This window comes from Paramisgurnus dabryanus, chromosome 18 (genome assembly GCF_030506205.2).
Source record: "Paramisgurnus dabryanus chromosome 18, PD_genome_1.1, whole genome shotgun sequence".
NCBI classification, from domain to species: domain Eukaryota; kingdom Metazoa; phylum Chordata; class Actinopteri; order Cypriniformes; family Cobitidae; genus Paramisgurnus; species Paramisgurnus dabryanus.
In genome coordinates this window covers 22,226,798-22,245,210 of record NC_133354.1, presented here as the reverse complement: position 1 = coordinate 22,245,210, position 18,413 = coordinate 22,226,798, and the positions used below count along the sequence as shown (strand labels likewise).

The following is an 18,413-nucleotide window of genomic DNA, read 5'->3' as shown; positions in this document are numbered from 1 at the left end:
TCAATTGTTTTGTATCCCTTTTCAGCCTTATGGAGTGCAACAACTCTTGATCGTATATCTTTAGAGAGGCATGGTTCATAAGAGCTGATGCTTCTTATGGACAGCAATTTTAAAATGTTTAAGCGTCGTCTTATCGATCAAAGTAGCACTAAACCACACCTTTAAACTTATTTTATTTATTGGACTCCAGTTTGCTATCTTCTTCTGACACAAATTAGCTTTCATTACAGTAATAAGTCTATGGGTTTACTTATTTACCTCTAGCACTGTGAATGTTTAATGAGTGTTTTCAAAAAAGACACAAGAAACTAGAATTATTTGTGTGTTGTCCGCTTATGCGCATTGTGTTTTTCTATTGTTGTGACCTAGATGAGGATTAAATCACATTTTATGGAAAATCACTGTAGAAAACCAGTTTTTTCCTAGGGGTTCACATACTTTTTCTTGCCACTGTATGTGTAATACACAGCTGAAATGGCATGTATTTGTCGGATGCATTTTAGTCCGAATCCAATCTTGTAAACATTTTAAGTTGACCTCAATGATTCGTAATTCCTTATGACAACAAAGCACTTGAGCATGATGAACTGTTAATCCTTACTTCAGCAGGGGTAAGCAGGAAATTTCTGATAGCATGTAAAGGCAGCATACATTAAATTACCCAATTCACCTTTAAATGTAAATTTCCAGTGTTTTGAAAATAGTCTACTTATTTGCTAATTGCATACTTATAAAATAATATTGAATATGACGGTCACAGACCATTTGCCATTGTTCCTTCAAACCCGAAATCTGCATACAGTAGTGACGGTAGCACATCTACAGCTGGGTGGTAACAGATTCCTCTTGTTCCCAGCTCGAAGAACCAAAACTGTCACAGTGATCCATCCAGCTCTGGCACAGGCCATCACTGGAGGCCAGGAGCCGGGCACTGGAGGCGGTCAGACCGGAAGCACGGTGCAGCGAGTGTCCGGGAGGCCCGAGGAATAGGCTGTCCATGCCATTTGCCTGTTGAGATGTGGACTGCATCAGGTTCTGTTCAGTCTCTGTGGATCTCAGTCCCAGCGTGTGCAGATGCAGTTCACTCCTTGTTAACTCCGACAGCGCCCGGGGGCCGCACCAATCCGCTTGCGGTACCCTGTCTGAGATGCTATATGCGGACTGCTGCGGATCAGGCAAGTGTCCGTTCATACGTGACATCATTGTTCCCAAACGTTGCAATGAGACTTTCTTGGAATGTGAAAACCGATGCAGACGGTTGCTGGTCTGGACAAACGAAGAAGAAACGTCTTTCCCCAGGCCGTTGGTTTCGGGTCTGGCTCTAGCTCGTCTTTCCGTACCCGCCATGGACTTGAAGAGGGCAGATACGCTGAAGTGAGATCCTCCGCCTCTGTAGGATTGAGTGAAGGAGGTAGATGCCTCGGATCTGGAGGACCTTCCCCAAGGCCCACATCTGTTTCCTACATCGCCACCGCTCTCCTCTCTCTGTTCCTCGGGCTCAGCTGGTTCGTCGTGTTGAGTGTCTTCACTGTTGGGGGAGTAGGTGCGGTGTGCTGCTTTACGATTACCCAGCAGGTCAAGAACCTCGTAGCGGAAACTGGAGATGTCCTGCTTCAGTTCCTGAATGGGCCACAGAGGAATGGAATTTAATTAACCATATCATCTAATTACAGAAATATTATGATGTTATGGAGGAGGTTTATATTAGAGATTTAGATGATGATGATGATGATAAGAGCCAGCACTTTAAACGAAAGTGTTCTTTGAGGAATTGGAACCAATTCAAACTGGATATCATAAACCAGATATATACGACATTAAAATCTTATTAAAGCAACCAAAGCACTTCAAAACTAGCTTATATATTAGCTTTATACCACAGGGCTGTTGAATGCTTTATTCTGATTGGTTGAGAAATGTTTCATGGGTGTTGATTATTTTTCTGTATTTTTTCTGTCAAATTTCAAAAAACCACCACCAGTGCAATGTTTGTGGTAACCATGGTATGAGCTAAAAAATTCACTCCGGTCCTTCGAATTCTTTGACAAAAAAATTTGAATAATTCAACGGCCTGTCGTCAATTATATTTACATATTACTGCCAGTTTGTTGATTTCTATATTACAGGAACAGTTCCCATACAGCAAAAAAAAATTTAAAATATGTTTCAAAAAAGTGATGTGTACATATCCAGGTCTTAGGAGGTTAAAATTCAAAGGCACATTTAATTAAGCTTTACTTTACTTTACTTTTTTTCACTAACTGTAAGTGAAAATTTAAGATGAATTTAAAAAAAACATTAATTCAATTTGCAACACCTAAACTTTGCTTTGAAACATTTTTTTTTCACTTAAAGTTAATTCAACTTTTATTTTTTTTAACAGTGATGATGCTTAAATTGTAAGATCACTTTAAATTATAATAAAATATTTAAAAACTGAAACATATATCCTCACTTAAAGGATTATTAGGAACACCATACTAATACTGTGTTTGACCCCCTTTTGCCTTCAGAACTGCCTTAATTCTATGTAGCATTGATTCAACAAGGTGCTAAAAGCATTCTTTAGAAATGTTGGCCCATATTGATAGGATAGCATCTTGCAGTTGATGGAGATTTGTGGGATGCACATCTAGGTCACAAGCTCCCGTTCCACCACATCCCAAAGATGCTCTATTGGGTTGAGATCAGGTGACTGTGGGGGCCATTTTAGTACCGTGAACTCAATGTCATGTTCAAGAAACCAATTTGAAATGATTCCAGCTTTGTGACATGGTGCATTATCTTGCTGGAAGTAGCCATCAGAGGATGGGTACATGGTGGTCATAAAGGGATGGACATGGTCAGAAACAATGCTCAGGTAGCCGTGGCATTTAAACGATGCCCAATTGACACCAAGGGGCCTAAAGTGTGCCAAGAAAACATCCTCCACACCATTACCCCACCAGCCTGCACAGTGGTAACAAGGCATGATGGATCCATGTTCTCATTCTGTTTACGCCAAATTCTGACTCTACCATCTGAATGTCTCAACAGAAATCGAGACTTATCACACCAGGCAACATTTTCCCAGTCTTCAACTGTCCAATTTTGGTGAGCTCGAAATTGTAGCCTCTTTTTCCTATTTGTAGTGGAGATGAGTGATACCTCTAGCATCAACAAGGCATATTCGCCAACAGGACTGCCGCATACTGGATGTTTTTTCCTTTTCACACCATTTTTTGTAAATCCTAGAAATGTTTTTTTTAAATCCCAGTTACTGAGCAGATTGTGAAAGACTCAGACCGGCCCGTCTGGCACCAACAACCATGCCACCTTCAAAATTGCTTAAATCCTCTTTCTTTTCCATTCTGACATTCAGTTTGGAGTTCAGGAGATTGTCTTGACCAGGACCCCTAAATGCATTGAAGCCACTGCCCTGTGATTGGTGGATTAGATAATTGCATTAATGAGAAATTGAACAGGTGTTCCTAATAATCCTTTAGGTGACTGTATAATAACATACATGTTTCACATTCTTTCTGGGTAAAGAAAGCATCGCTATCTTTCTGTCTCACCAGTCTCTCTGCTATTTGCATCAACCTAAAACTTTGACTATATTTAACCTTTTAAAGTATTAAAATCATTCAGTATTGCGATATGCACGTTTGCGAAATTGCTGTAATTTCAATAAATCTTTTGAAATGTTTACAACTCACACAAATATCTGTTAGTGACATCACTCTGAGCGGAGACATGTGATAAAAACAGATTTAGGAAGATGAAGAAACTTCACACCTTAAAGTTCTCCTCCGTCAGACCTTCATCTGTTTTGGCACTGCGGATCATGGCCGCAACGTAGCGCTTCACCAGGCTTCTGATCACCTCCTGAAAACAGCCAAAAACAGGATTGACTTTTACATACATTTTTCTGCTGACATATTCTATGATCATTCTTTAATGCTCATCTGATATGATAGTGAGGGATAAGATCGTCTTTGAATGCAATTGGTATGCACATATTTTGCAATAAGAAAGAAAATCAGTTATGGGCATATTTATAACATAAATCATGTGGACGTGCATTCATTAACATTTATTTGCATGTCCAATAAAGCATAAGATGGCAGAAGCTCTTAAAACCATAGCTACTGAATCGCTCTCAAACATTGGGGAGTGACTGTCATGTGCACATTTGCCCCTATAATGCCATTTCCAATTACATTCAACCTTGCGCTCACAAAAGCCATGCATTTTCATCGGCACAAAAGCCTGATTTTGTTTCTACACTGTTCAGTAACGCAGCGTAACAGCTGTGCTGTTTGATAATGTGTGTTCATTAAAGCGTGGTGACATGCACCAGACAGAGGTTGCAGGAGTTGTGTATTAATGCATTAGAAATCAGCAGGGATCTTGCACATATAGGAAACACAAGACACAATGCAATTAGAACGAGTGCTAAATTTGCACAGTTAAATGAATGTATCGTATCGTTCAATGCATACTATCAGGATTTATTTTCAGCGTGATCGTGTGCCATGTACCGTGTGAATTAATTTGAACATCTCATCTACATAATTTCAAGCATCTAGAACAATCACATACTAGACATGCAGTGCTCTAGTAACTCATTTATATGCATGACAACTATTTTTCATTTAAATTGCTAATGTTAACAGCGGGATTGAAAGATAATCTATAATCTGATCTACAGAATGTTGCATGCTGAGATGACTATCAAAATATGATGGGATGATGTCACCTGGTAATGCTGGTTCTGAAGGAGGTTATCTGCATGTCTTTCCTGAAACAAACAGGAGAATATGGATATTGTCATAAAATAATTGAATTTAAAGGGACATTCCACTTTTTTGGAAACAATGCTCATTTTCCAGCTCCCCTGGAGATAAACATTTGATTTTTACCGTTTTGAAATCCATTCAGCTGATCTCCGGGTCTGGCGCTAGCACTTTTAGCATAGTTTAGCATAATGAGCATATTAAAAAAAAAAAAAAAAAAAGTGGAATGTCCCTTAAACATTTATAATACTCTGTAATTGTCTGTGATGAAGTTTAAATGCATGCATTTTATCCAAAGTGACCTACAGTGTAATTTTGCAGTAGATTTTATCTGTAGGCTTATGTGTGTTCTTTGCAATGCAGTACTACACCAGTAAAGCTACAGAAGCTTTTTGTCTGACTGCATTTACTGTATGTAAATGTAAGCAAAATACATGTGGACACCAGATTGACCATACTGCATATGTTTCATTTCAGAGTAATAGGCAGCTGGGTCTCCCTTTGTTCCTAAATATTGTTAGCTCCTTTGGGAGTAAATAAAAGCATACATATTGATTGGCTGAAACATTGTTTTGGAATTTAAAAAAAATGAATGGTGTCTTACATAATCGATTTTTAAGACCGACCAGAATTGTGGATCTGTGCTCTGTGTGGGAGAATACTGGGTGGGTGAGTTTGCAGAAACAGTGGAGCCTGAAGTTCAACTGATGGAAAGGTGTCAGGGGAATTGGTACGGCTGCAGCAAGGTTGCCTAGCAACCACGATCGGCCTAGGGCAACTTCAGTCTGGACGGCTAACAGGCAAGCAGCTTCAATCCTAACATTTTTAATACTTGCACCTTCTTTAAAGGGATAGTTCACCCAAAAATAACAATTCTGTCATCATTTACTCAACCTCATGTTGTGCTAAACCTGTATGAGTTTATTCTGTTGAACACAAAAGAAGATATTATGATAAATGATAGTAGCACAGTTGACGGTACGCATTTACTTTCATAGTAGGATAAACAAACACTATGGAGTTCAATTGGTAGCAGCAGCATCATATCTCATTTGTGTTTAACAGAATAAAGAAACTTATACTCATAGGTTTAAAACAACATGAGGGTGAATGAGTGATGACAGAATTTCCATTTTGGGGTGGACTAAAAGCCAGTTTATGGAAGATCTACACTCTCAGAAAAAAGGTACAAAAGTTGTCAATGGGACGGTATCTTTTAAAAAAATCCTAATATGTACCATTTTGGTACAGATATGTATCGTTGAGGTACCATTATACACCTTTTAGGTACAAAAGTGTACTTTTTGAATAGGTACCACCCCACTGAAAGCTTTTGTACCTTTGTCTGAGAGTGTAGAATTTTTTCCTCGTCTTTGAACTAAAATATTTTAATAATTAATTTATCTAAGTCAAAAGTTTTTTTTTAAGTTTTTCAGAAAATTGTAACATGCTTTTTACGCATTTTTTCTTTAAAGAAATAGCCATGATAATTCACATTAGAAATAAGTTCACTAAAGCTGTAATCTGAACTTTTGCTTCTCTATCACCATCTCTGTTTAAAGCATAAAATTGCAGGTTATATTACGTACTAAACTTTATTTTTGTTGAAAAATATTTTAAAAATATTTATTGTTAAATACAACCCGTTAACACAAATTTTTGTGAATTTTGAAGTCAAAATTCATCTTTTTATTAGGGCTGTCAAAAGGATTAATCACGATTAATCGCATACAAAATAAAAGTTTGTGTTTGCATAATATATTTGTGTGTGTGTTTGTAATTATTATGTATACACTCACCTAAAGGATTATGAGGAACACCTGTTCAATTTCTCATGAATGCAATTATCTAATCATCCAATCACATGGCAGTTGCTTCAATGCATTTAGGGGTGTGGTCCTGGTCAAGACGATCTCCTGAACTACAAACCGAATGTCAGAATGGATAAGAAAGGTTATTTAAGCAATTTTGACCGTGGCATGGTCTGAGTATTTCACAATCTGCTCAATTACTGGGATTTTCATGCACCACCATTTCTAGGGTTTACAAAGAATGGTGTGAAAAGGGAAAAAAATCCAGTATGCGGCAGTCCTGTGGGCGAAAATGCCTTGTTGATGCTAGAGGTCAGAGGAGAATGGGCCGACTGATTCAAGCTGATAGAAGAGCAAGTTTGACTGAAATAACCACTCGTTACAACCGAGGTATGCAGCAAAGCATTTGTGAAGCCACAACACGCACAACCTTGAGGCGGATGGGCTACATCAGCAGAAGACCCAACTGGGTACCACTCATCTCCACTACAAATGGGAAAGAGAGGCTACAATTTGCACGAGCTCACCAAAATTGGACAGTTAAAGACTGGAAAAATGTTGCCTGGTCTGATGAGTCTCGATTTCTGTTGAGACATTCAGATGGTAGAGTCAGAGTTTGGCGTAAACAGAATGAGAACATGGATTTATCATGCCTTGTTACCACTGTGCAGGCTGGTGGTGGTGGGGATGTTGTCTTGGCACACTTTAGGCCCCTTGGTGTCAATTGGGCATCATTTAAATGCCACAGGCAACCTGAGCATTGTTTCTGACCATGTCCATCCCTTTATGACCACCATGTACCCATCCTCTGATGGCTACTTCCAGCAGGATAATGTACCATGTCATAAAGCTTGAATCATTTCAGATTGGTTTCTTGAACATGACAATGAGTTCACTGTGCTAAAATGGCCCCCACAGTTACCAGATCTCAACCCAATAGAGCATGTAGTGGGATGTGGTGGAACGGGAGCTTCGTGCCCTGGATGCCCATCCCACAAATCTCCATCAACTGCAAGATGCTATCCTATCAATATGGGCCAGCATTTCTAAAGAATGCTTTTAGCACCTTTTTGAATCAATGCCACATAGAATTAAGGCAGTTCTGAAGGCGAAAGGGGGTCAAACACAGTATTAGTATGGTGTTCCTAATAATCCTTTGGGTGAGTGTATATGTAATAATACACACACACATGTATACATTTAAGAAAAAAAATAATGTGTATATATATATATATATATATATATATATATATATATATATATATATATATATATATATATATATATTTTAATATATAATATCAATTATATCAAAATCTAAATAAATACATGTAAATGTTTCTAAAATACATGCATCCCATTGTGTGTATTTATACATACAAAATAATTACACACACTTTTATTTGTAATTTAATCGTGATTAATCTTTTGGCAGCCCTACTTTTTATATTTCTAGGAAACGCATTTATACTTCAAAATTCAAAATATTTTTTCCTCTGTGAAGACAAAATCTTGTTGGACAAATGTGTAAGTTCATACAGTTTTGTTAAATACAAAGCCTATTATTTACGCTAATCCAAAAGTCTGGAAAAATGAATGGGCTTTTTTGTGAGAGAACCAATGTCCCGCTAACTTCCAGGTTGTCCTACAAAAATACGTCTTCCCTGCGGCACTCTATTATTAAGTTTTTTTTTTTTTTTTGCAAAGTCTCTGTCAGATTTATTAAGTTAAAGCTATAATAAATCAGCCATACTGCTTACATCATAAAAATGCCAGTCAATCTCATACCGTAAATTCTCGAAAGTTCTCGTGTTTACACTCGTCCTCTTGTCTGGACTCTCCATGTCCACACAGACGGCAGTGCAGCCACACACACAGGTACCAAACAGACTTTGGACTGGGTACGATGTTGAAGGGTGGAGGTAACGTTCCTCCTTCATCAAAGTAGCTCATCCACAGCTTGGTGCGAGCAAATTTCCACTCAATGTCTGCATGATCCTACAGCAGAATAACAGAGGGCTGGTTGGAAAGAAGGCAGTAAAATGGGACAGTGACTGGCTTTTGTTGCTCTAAAACTCAGCTCCTGATTGGCTGGTGCGCGTTTACTCAGATGTGTGCACTACGATTTACTGATAATATTTATTTAAACATGCTGTTTTATCATCTGATTCACTACAGGAAATATGCAAATGAGATTCAAACATGCCCAAATTAGTGCTAAATTCAATTTGCATAAAGTTATTCCCAGTCTTGCTTATCTTAGTGTTATTGTGCAGTTTTGGAGCAAGCAGCAGATTATTTAGATCTGGCATACTTGTACATAAATGTGCATCACTCGACTGTTGTTGAGGTACCTACCTGTACATCGCACACTTTATGATACAAAAAAGAGCCACGCTACCCCCTGATGTCTCGATTAACATTTCATGAAATGTTGCAGTGTTTGGTGTTTAGCTACTGTTTAATCTATTTGCTCCTAATAGCGTATTTCAAAAGTTACTCAGTTTAGATCAGGGTGTCCAATCCCTGTCGAACATGGACATGTTTTGTTTGGCACTCACAGCGATGAGTTGGTAAGAGTTGTTCATCATGGCAATGAGCATGTTCAATAGCACCACCAGCGAGATGACGTTATACGTGCCAAACATTGTGGCCCCCACAAACTCTGTGAACTCATGACGGGCCTTGACATTGGTGACATACAGATTCAAGAGGCCAAACACAGACCAGAAGAGAGACTGAAGGGTCTCAAACAACCTGAGAGAGAAAGAAAGAAAGAATAAAAAAGAAAGAAACCAGTTACAACATCCAAAAGCATTTTTCTGTATAAATACTGTAAATACATGCAAAAATACTGTTAGGAGACTGTGGACATATAAAATCATGTGAATGTCATTGAATTAATTTCATTAATTTGATTTTAGAAGAACATAGGAACTGTTAAAGGAATGAGGGATAGTTTGGTGGCTGGGGTCCCTCAGGGATCAGTGCTTGGGCCACTCTTTTTCTTCATCTCTCTACCTTTTCATCCAGGCTATATGTAAATAAAAATATTATTGTGTACCATTAACAACATTACATGAATCCTTCAGGAGACCCAGAGCAGAAAATTCAACAAGATTTAAACCGTGGTCTATTCTAACTGTATTCCTGTGGCTCTATTTGAAAAGCATTACATTATCAACGCATGGGCTTGACCCCAGGGACCACACATTGTGAATAAAAGTTCAAACCATTTGTCCAACCATCTTACCGCCATGCTGAGACACAAGCTTAAACCAGCAGGGAAAACAACCTTCCACAAGATTTCAAAACCAGCTAAAAATGTACTCAAGTCACTCACGTAGAGAAGGCATTGTTCTGTCTCTCACAGCGGATCCCTTTACAGTGGTTGGGCTCGTCGACCGCCTGCGTCTCATAGTAGAAGTAAAGCTGGTTGAGGCCGTTGGCAAAGGCCAGCAGCACCAGACAGTAGATGAAGAGGAACTTCAGGATGTCCAACAGCATTCGGCCAAGAGAGATCTGCAGAGGGCCCAGGTGAGAATTGGCGGTAAAGAGTGAGATGAGACGCAGTGAGCTAAAGATGTTGGCGATGGCGAAGAGAGCCTCAGCAATGAGAGTGGGGTGCCACATTTCCCAATCCACACGAGGACGAGAGCTGTTGTACTGATGGGGAGAGAAGAAACGGGACATTAACCGAGACATTGTGGTGAAAACTGTATTAACTGAAACGCTCCTCTAGTGTAGCAGTTCAGAAAAACATGATCTCACGAGGGATAATGATAACAACCTTAAAGTAAGCCACCATTTTAAGAGAAATTGTGGCAAGATAAAGAGAGTTCATGGCGAAATCCATCAGGTTCCACCAGTCATGGACGTATTCTGTGAAACCTCCATCCCACATCTCCTTGATCTCTGCCCAGATGAAGCCTGCAAACACCAAAAACAGTGTTTGTGGTTAAAATTAATGGGTTTTGGGTTTTTACTGGCTCTAACCAGTCCAGTCCTTTCCAGTTTTGTTTCGGTTTTATCTCATTTTACCCCCATGTTTGCTTTGTTTGGACCTTTTGCTTTGTGTTTTACTTTTTATTCATATCTTTTTATTTTAAAGACTGCTCTGCATCTGGGTTCTGTCCCTCAAACCTGACAAAAATAAAGCAAACTTTTTTCTGTCCTCCAGAAGTGATGTGACCAGCATAATATCTTCACTTATGGGTTTTCTGGGCTACTTATGAGAAAAAAACCTTAAGCAATTATGATTGAGTCTTGATGTAATCAATTGTGAACTGCAGCTTGAGATATGATTTTCTCTGCTTTTGTCTTGAGGATAATAAATTATCATATCAATAATTCATGAGTATTCAATCATTTAACCAGACGGGTACGACGGCAGCGGTGTCCATATCCTGTGCATTAAGCTGGGTTTATTGCTTGAGAAATGAGCCAACTAAATGAATTTTACCAGCCAACGTTTCTTCATTGTTCCAGCTAAATGAATATTTCAAAGACTTAAACATTTCCTATTGGAGTAAAAGAGAGCCCAGTAGTGACTGTGTTTTTTTAAAGTATTTTTCCCATTGATTTCTTCATAGGGAATCTCAGAAATTCTCCAATTAAGAGTTCAAACCATTAATAAAAGCTAGGAACTGGGAAATCATGACAAATACACTATGGTTCAAACGTTTAGGGTCACTTATTCATTTGGTTTTAATAGGTTTACTACATTTTACGATAGTAAACCCATCGAAATGATGAAAAAACACAAATGTAACTTTGGGAATGTTGTGACAAAAAGTAATCATCCTTTGCCTAGAATCTGTAAAATCGATGTCTTGTAATTTTTTGCAAAGTGGTGTGTATTATAACATTTACAATAGTTGCATACAATGCATTCATTGTAGGTCTATTTTGAAATGTATTATTTGGAACAATAATAAATGTCACTGTAATCTTGTTCTCTATGCAAAAATTATGCGATTTTGCATTAAATTGTGCCCATGTGGTCTTACCCAGAACCCAGGGTAAAATCAACCATTCTACAATGGTAGGTGGAGGACCCTGTACATGCAGATCGGTTTCCACGATATGCTGTGAGGCGAGGAGAAGGAGAAAGAGGAAGGTCAGATAGGATGCAGTGTGGCAGATGAACTTGATGAAAGGTTTCTTGATGAAGAGTCCCAGCATGCTTTTTGGAGCCAGAAGGTACACGACGGAGAAGATGGGAAAAAGTAGTCCGATGATAAAGCATGTGACCAGCTTAACTGCCCAGTGACGTCGTCTCCAGCCTGGAAAACCATCATACCACAGTGTGGCCAGTAACTGCTGACAGTTGGGTTGAGCTACAAACTGGAACCAAACAAAAAAACAGGCATATGAAGAATATCATTACAAATATTGGAAAACTGGTATGCGGAAAATGTGTAACTATCACATCTTTGTGTTCACTTCCACTCACAGTTGGAATGATAAGGCTTTAAATTGCAATTGAAGTTGAATTGAATATAGGAAGCAAACAGGATGCGTAATTGTTATAAAATTTTATGGTGTAAGTTTTTAGAATGTACTAAGAATGCACTAATTTTAAATAAATAAATAAATATAACCCATTTATAAAAATAAACAATTTTCACGCAATTTATATATATATTTATAGAGCGTGGAAATGGAAAAAATAGGATGCGTATTGTTATCGAATTTGAGGAAGTTAGATTTAACTCAAATTCAAAAGAAAGTGATATATGTATAGTTTTAAAGCATAATAATTATGTACTTATTTTGTTCTATTTGCATAAACTAGACCAACATGTTATCATACACAGAACATCTGGGGTATTTACTATGGGACGTAAAGAGACACTTTTCAGAAATCTTCAGTGATACAATTTATCACTAAATATATGTATTATATTTATGTAAATAATGTATTAACTAATCAACAGGTCTTTCTAAATTTATGTACTATGGACATATAAAAAAAATGTGAATGTCATTTAATAAAACGTTTGTATCTACAGATGAGCCACATGCTTATTGCCAAGCATCATCAAGCATATACATCATCTTTTAATTTGATTTTAGAAGAACATAGGACTGTTAAAGGAATGAGGGATAGTTTGGTGGCTGGGGTCCCTCAGGGATCAGTGCTTGGGCCACTCCTTTTCTTCATCTTTCTCCCTTTTTATCCAGGCTATATGTAAATAAAAATATTATTGTGTACCATTAACAACATTACATGAATCCTTCAGGAGACCCAGAGCAGAAAATTCGACAAGATCTAAACCGTGGTCTATTCTCACTGTATTCCTGCAGCTCTATTTGAAAAGCATTACATTATCAACACATGGGCTTGACCCCAGGGACCAAACATTGTCTTTCTAAAATTATTTTGGTAATTCATGATTAACTAATCTGATAATAAACATTATGCATTATAAAAATGCCTGCAGAGGGGACCAACAGCCTGGTGATTGTTATTTTACTTTCACTTTACATTGAGATCAAAGGCTTATTTGTGCACAAACAACGATTAAATGTACTTAAAATGTGGCCACTTCTTTACAATATAAATAATACAGCCACTGTAAATCTTGAACAAGAACATGTATACATGAATTAATGTAAACTCAGAGGGATTAAACTGCTGATAGGCTCCACACCTTAATAATTTCCATACAAACACAACGCGTCTAGAAATTTTGATGAGTTCCCAAACAAACATTATTGTTCCTGGAGGCACACCAACACCACACATTTCCAGCTCATCCTATTCAAACACACCTGAATCCACTCATCAGCTCATTAGTAAGGACTTCAAGATGAGAAATAATGGAGTCAGATGAGGGAGATATTGAAAACGTCCACTGGAAAGGGTTGGAAAATCCATGCACTGTAACAGGTTTTTACACAAATTAAATTTTATGCTGATATCGTGAGACTGTATTCCCCCTCAATGAAATACACAAGATCTTGTCATAACTCTTATATTTACTGTAACATTAGTTTATAAATAATATTGAAATTTCATCTCATTGCATTTATTGAAATTTGTATTGTGCTTAATTATGGGCTAGATTTTTTATGAATCTTTTTATGGTTTAAGTTTTTAGAATGTACTAAGAATGCACTAATATTAAATAAATGTATAAACATTTATAAAAAGAAAAAATTCTTTCACGCTGTATATATATAGACCATATATATTATTTTGTTAAGTACAGACAACATTTCTGCCAAATTTTTAATAGAAATAATGTTTTAATAATGTTTTATTTGCATTTATTTACTGAAAATTAAAATGGGGAAAACGTGGTCAAAAAAATAAAAAGATACAGTGTTTGATACTGCAGAGAAAACAAGTTCAAATATTTTTTTCAACAACAAAATACTAATGTTTTTACATGTTTTACATAAATTTATTTCTGGAAAACAGATTTTTAGTCACATCTTTCATGGGTCTTGTCCGAGGGGCAAACTTCCGATCTCTCTGATGAAGCCAATATTGAAGTGATTTAAACTGCAATTCATCGACCAGCCGCTAAAGACTGGCTTTAAAAGGGAGTCAATTCCTAAAGACCCCGATGTTAAAATGGCCATCTTTAGACCAGAAAAAAATATGTTTACAGCCTGGTAAAAAAAATTGTTTTTGGTCTGTATAGCTAATTGTGCCCTTCACGACATCTGGGGGGTGAATTATTTTGGAACTCATCCGTTTAATTTATATTAAGCCTTAAAGTTCTGCATAATAAAGGGCGTGGCCACTTGAGTGACGGGTACACAGCCACTGCTGTCACTAGAGTCCAGCTAGGCGGGCGTGGTTACAGCAACCAGACACCTCAGCTTCACCCACATACTGCCTTTTTATCCATTTTCGGATTTCCGCGAGTGATGCGGCTCCAAAAACGATTTTCAGAAACCTATGTGTGACGTCACGGACATAACGTCCATCTTTTTAACAGTCTATGGTCTTGTCATGCTCTCAGTCTCTTATATTTGATGTTGGGGGACTTTATGTCACTCTCAATGTTTGTTTTTGTTGATATTTAACAGACACTAGACTGAAATGGTCACAATACAGTACACAGAAATGAAGATTAAATTCAAAACTGTAGTGGTCTCTTATTTTTTTCCCTGGATGTATATATTTATATATTTCTTTGCAATACAGCGATCTTCAAAATGGTGCTTCCTGAAAGGTTTATTATCGAGCTGTATGGTTCCATAAATAACCTTTAACATCCACAAAACCTTTTGTATTGCACAAAATGTTCTTTGCACAGTAAAAACAGATTCTTCAGACTATAAAAAGATACTGTTAGGAAGGAATTTTGACATAAAAGATTATTTGGAGAACCTTAAAATAACTGCTAAAAAGCTTTTAAAACCTTGATTTTTATGATGTAAGTTTTGATGAGTGTAAATTCCTCTTTCTGTAATTTCAATTGAAAATTAAATTCAGCATCCTCTGGAGACCACAGAAAGATATAAGAGCTGTGAAACTATAGCCCAGTTATGTGGGAAATTGGTTGCATTTGCATAACTTTCAAGCCTTTGGTTTTATGCTTCATTTGAGTTATATCAGAACGCAGGTCTGTTACAAGTCATACTGTTGTTCTTGCCCTGCCGTTGAAAACAATAGGAAAACCTTCAGTCAGGTTTGGTATTCATGTTAATATGAAATCACTAAATCAAACTGTCTGACTTTTCTAAGCAGTAATGTAGCATACCTTTTCCAAAAACATACATTCGCTCCAAATTAACCTGGAGTTAAGAGTCTTGCATGTAAAATTAATGTCTAAATTAATTTAAATGATGTCTTTATTAAATATTTACACCTGGTTCATGTGAAACGTTATTGCAGCCATCTGCTAGACTGTCAGTAACATTAGAGACCATGACGACTCTAGAGTAATAAAGATTACTATTAAAGTAAATTGTATTCTGCAGGACCTAGGCAGAGTTTTAAATCAAATAAAGTACAATTTATAACTAAACACAGATGAAAGAGCTTCTGTGTAAAGTCCGATATTTTGAAGCTATCAAAATCTAACCGACAGGATTCTTTTGGTGCTGAAACCACGCCCACTTTGGTTTGTGGCTAGAAGGGATACAGCTACTGCTCATTGCTGTATCCCATCTAGCCAGAATCGCTGTTTTTCATCCTAATCCTACCCCCAAATCTAACCCCAAACCGAACATCTTGCGAGATTTCATAGCTGTATCTCCTCTACCCAGAACCAGATAGCTGTCATCTCTCTCAACTTTCAAATAGCGCTACAACCTGAACGCCTTTGTGTTAGGGGCGGGGAAATGAATGGCGGCTCTATTATCTTACATGACTTTACACAGACTTTAATCTGTTTTACAAAAGAAAAATATCAGTCTTGAATAAATTTGCCAAGCTTAGACTTCTGTCTAAGCCGTGTTTGAATGTTTTAATGAGAAATACAAATCCCTTTCTCTGAAATGACTCAAAAACGTTCATTTTAACACAATGCATGTGTGAAATGATGTGCCTGCTTATAGTAATTGTGTAAATAACTGTTTAAAAATCCTATTTCTCCTATTGCCTGACCTACATTGCTATGCAATGTCTTTATGTTGAATAAAAGGAGCCAATTCTGCTTCTGTTCCTATTAAACCCAACTATTCAAATGTTCAATAACAAAGCTTAACTTTCATCTCATCTCAGTTAGAGAAACTACTGTTCCTATGAAAACCTTTTACAACTTTCCTTGGAAAAAGTTTCTTGTCTTGGTTCAGTATTTTTTTTAGTATATAACCCATTTCTAGCCAAAATTAACTTGATTTTGGTTACATGTTTGGTTTAATTGATTTTGTTTCATTTACATTTTGACCATGATTAGACATCTATTAAATTATCACTGACAGCCCAGACAAATTTAGCCTTGTTTTAGCCTAGATGTGTATAAGACGTCTTTTAAACGCAAAATGCTACAGCACCCAAATCCATATAGACATTGAAATGTAATGTGATCACTAAAAGATACTCTCTCCATCGTTGATCCTCACCTCTTTTTGATGGTACTTAATGGCCAGTTTAAGCTTGGCCAGGTCTCTGCACTCGCGAGGGTCCAGCTCATCACTGTGGTCATCCCGGTGGTTCAAGATGGTCTCCAGCTCCCGTGAACTGCGCGCCTGATCTAGTAGATCTTTAGCGAAGAGTTTACACTGCTGCGATAGCTCCTCGTATTCCTGCCGAAACTCATTCTCCACCTTACTGAGCTCCTTCAGTTCCCAGCCCAGCCTGAAGGCCGTGAGTATGGGGTCTTCACTGGACAGGGCGATGAGAGAGGGGCTGGCGAGGGTTTTGTAGATGTTCAGCCGTGAACGGGAATGACGCAGGCTGTCCACTTCCGAACTGGAAACGCATTCCACGCAGTCACAGCGGATCTGGTGAGGTCGGGGGATAGTGACTTTTCGTTGGACCAAGAGCTTGATTATCTCATAGTTGTTGGTGTGGGCAGCCAACATGATCGGTGTGATATCAGGTGTAAACTCGGAAAACTGGGTGTCCATCATGAGAGAAGGTACCTGTATGAGATCAAATTGGATAAAAAACATCAATTTATAGGGAAGTCTCCGTCTTCTCATACCAAGCAAGATTTTAAAGTTGCACCTATACTTTTTATACAACAAGTTTCCCTCAGCATTCTGACCCTTGGGGCTATTTAAAGAAGACACATATTTGTTATGGTATATAATAATTTTAAGGGGTGGGGTTAAATCTGGAGTTTTCTCAGCCTTGATTGTGTTTATCGGGTTTATGCTTTATTTAAAAGAACATTATTTTACCCTTAATTCTGCATTGCTGTTTCCATCCTCTTAAAAACAGGTTATTTAGTAGTCTATGAAGCCCCTCCCTCAGAAATATTCAATATGCTCATATTGGTTAGCTGTCCCAGATTGGGTGTTTCGAAGAAAGCCCCCTGCGCAGTGTGTTCCCTGGGCAGGGTTTATGTAAATTTCAAATTGTGTTGACCCAAGGACAACATTTTTCTAAATAAATCCTAAACCCACCCCAAACCCCAACCCTTACCATAACCATAACCAAACCCTTAAATCAGAGGGACATGATAAGTGAAAAACAATGGTTTTACAACTAATCCTGGTTGTAAGCTTAAACTTAAAACAAACTGTAAACTTATTTCTGAAATCTGATTGGTTGATTGAAATGTTCTCCCAGGGTCAACATAATGTTGCCCTGAGGACATCAACCACTTGGCAAAATCAGGAAAGCCGTAGCAGGATTGTGGCAGTCCCATGTTCTTTTTGGTAGCACTTGGCCTTTGTTTGGGCCGTGTGCTTCCGTGTCTCGTTTATGCCCCGCCCCCCTTGTCATCTCATTAGATCATCCCATCATTGTTTGATTCGTTTCCACTGTTCCCTCTTGATTTGTTTGAATGGTTTGTTTCCCCCGCAGTTCATCACAATTGTAATGGTATTAACTAACATTAACAAATATTAATAAAGGCTCAAAAACTTTTGTTAGCTAAGGCATTTAGTTATGTTAACAACTAGAACCTTATTGTAAAGTGTTACTGTTATTTTTGCAATCATGTCATTTAACTAGATTGCTAGGGGAGTGACTTGGCAGTTGCCAGTTGCATTACTCCATAAGTTGCTTGCCAGTTTGAGTGATATAAACCAACTGCCATGTCTCTACAATGTTGTGATGCAGAGATATAGGCTTTGTTAATTGGTTGCTAGGGAGTGGTTTGGCAACTACCAATGACAATACTCCAAAGGCTGCTTGCCAGTTTGAGTAATTTTAACTAACTGCCATGTCTCTACAATGTTCTGTTAA

General features: G+C 37.7%; 1 protein-coding gene across 1 annotated transcript in view; it reads right to left on the bottom strand.

Annotated features, from left to right (window-relative positions):
• Nucleotides 1–428: 428 nt before the first annotated feature.
• The window catches only part of LOC135776525 (short transient receptor potential channel 5-like), a 34,911-nt gene continuing 16,926 nt past the window's right edge, over nt 429–18,413 (bottom strand). The window contains exons 3-11 of the mRNA XM_065287293.1: nt 16,619–17,140; nt 11,599–11,935; nt 10,380–10,519; nt 9,933–10,255; nt 9,151–9,346; nt 8,378–8,587; nt 4,742–4,783; nt 3,778–3,867; nt 429–1,620 (exon numbers count right to left, since the gene is read on the bottom strand). Coding sequence (XP_065143365.1) covers nt 820–1,620; nt 3,778–3,867; nt 4,742–4,783; nt 8,378–8,587; nt 9,151–9,346; nt 9,933–10,255; nt 10,380–10,519; nt 11,599–11,935; nt 16,619–17,140 — 2,661 coding nt within the window. The 3' untranslated portion in view covers nt 429–819. The remainder of the gene's footprint in view (nt 1,621–3,777; nt 3,868–4,741; nt 4,784–8,377; nt 8,588–9,150; nt 9,347–9,932; nt 10,256–10,379; nt 10,520–11,598; nt 11,936–16,618; nt 17,141–18,413) is intronic.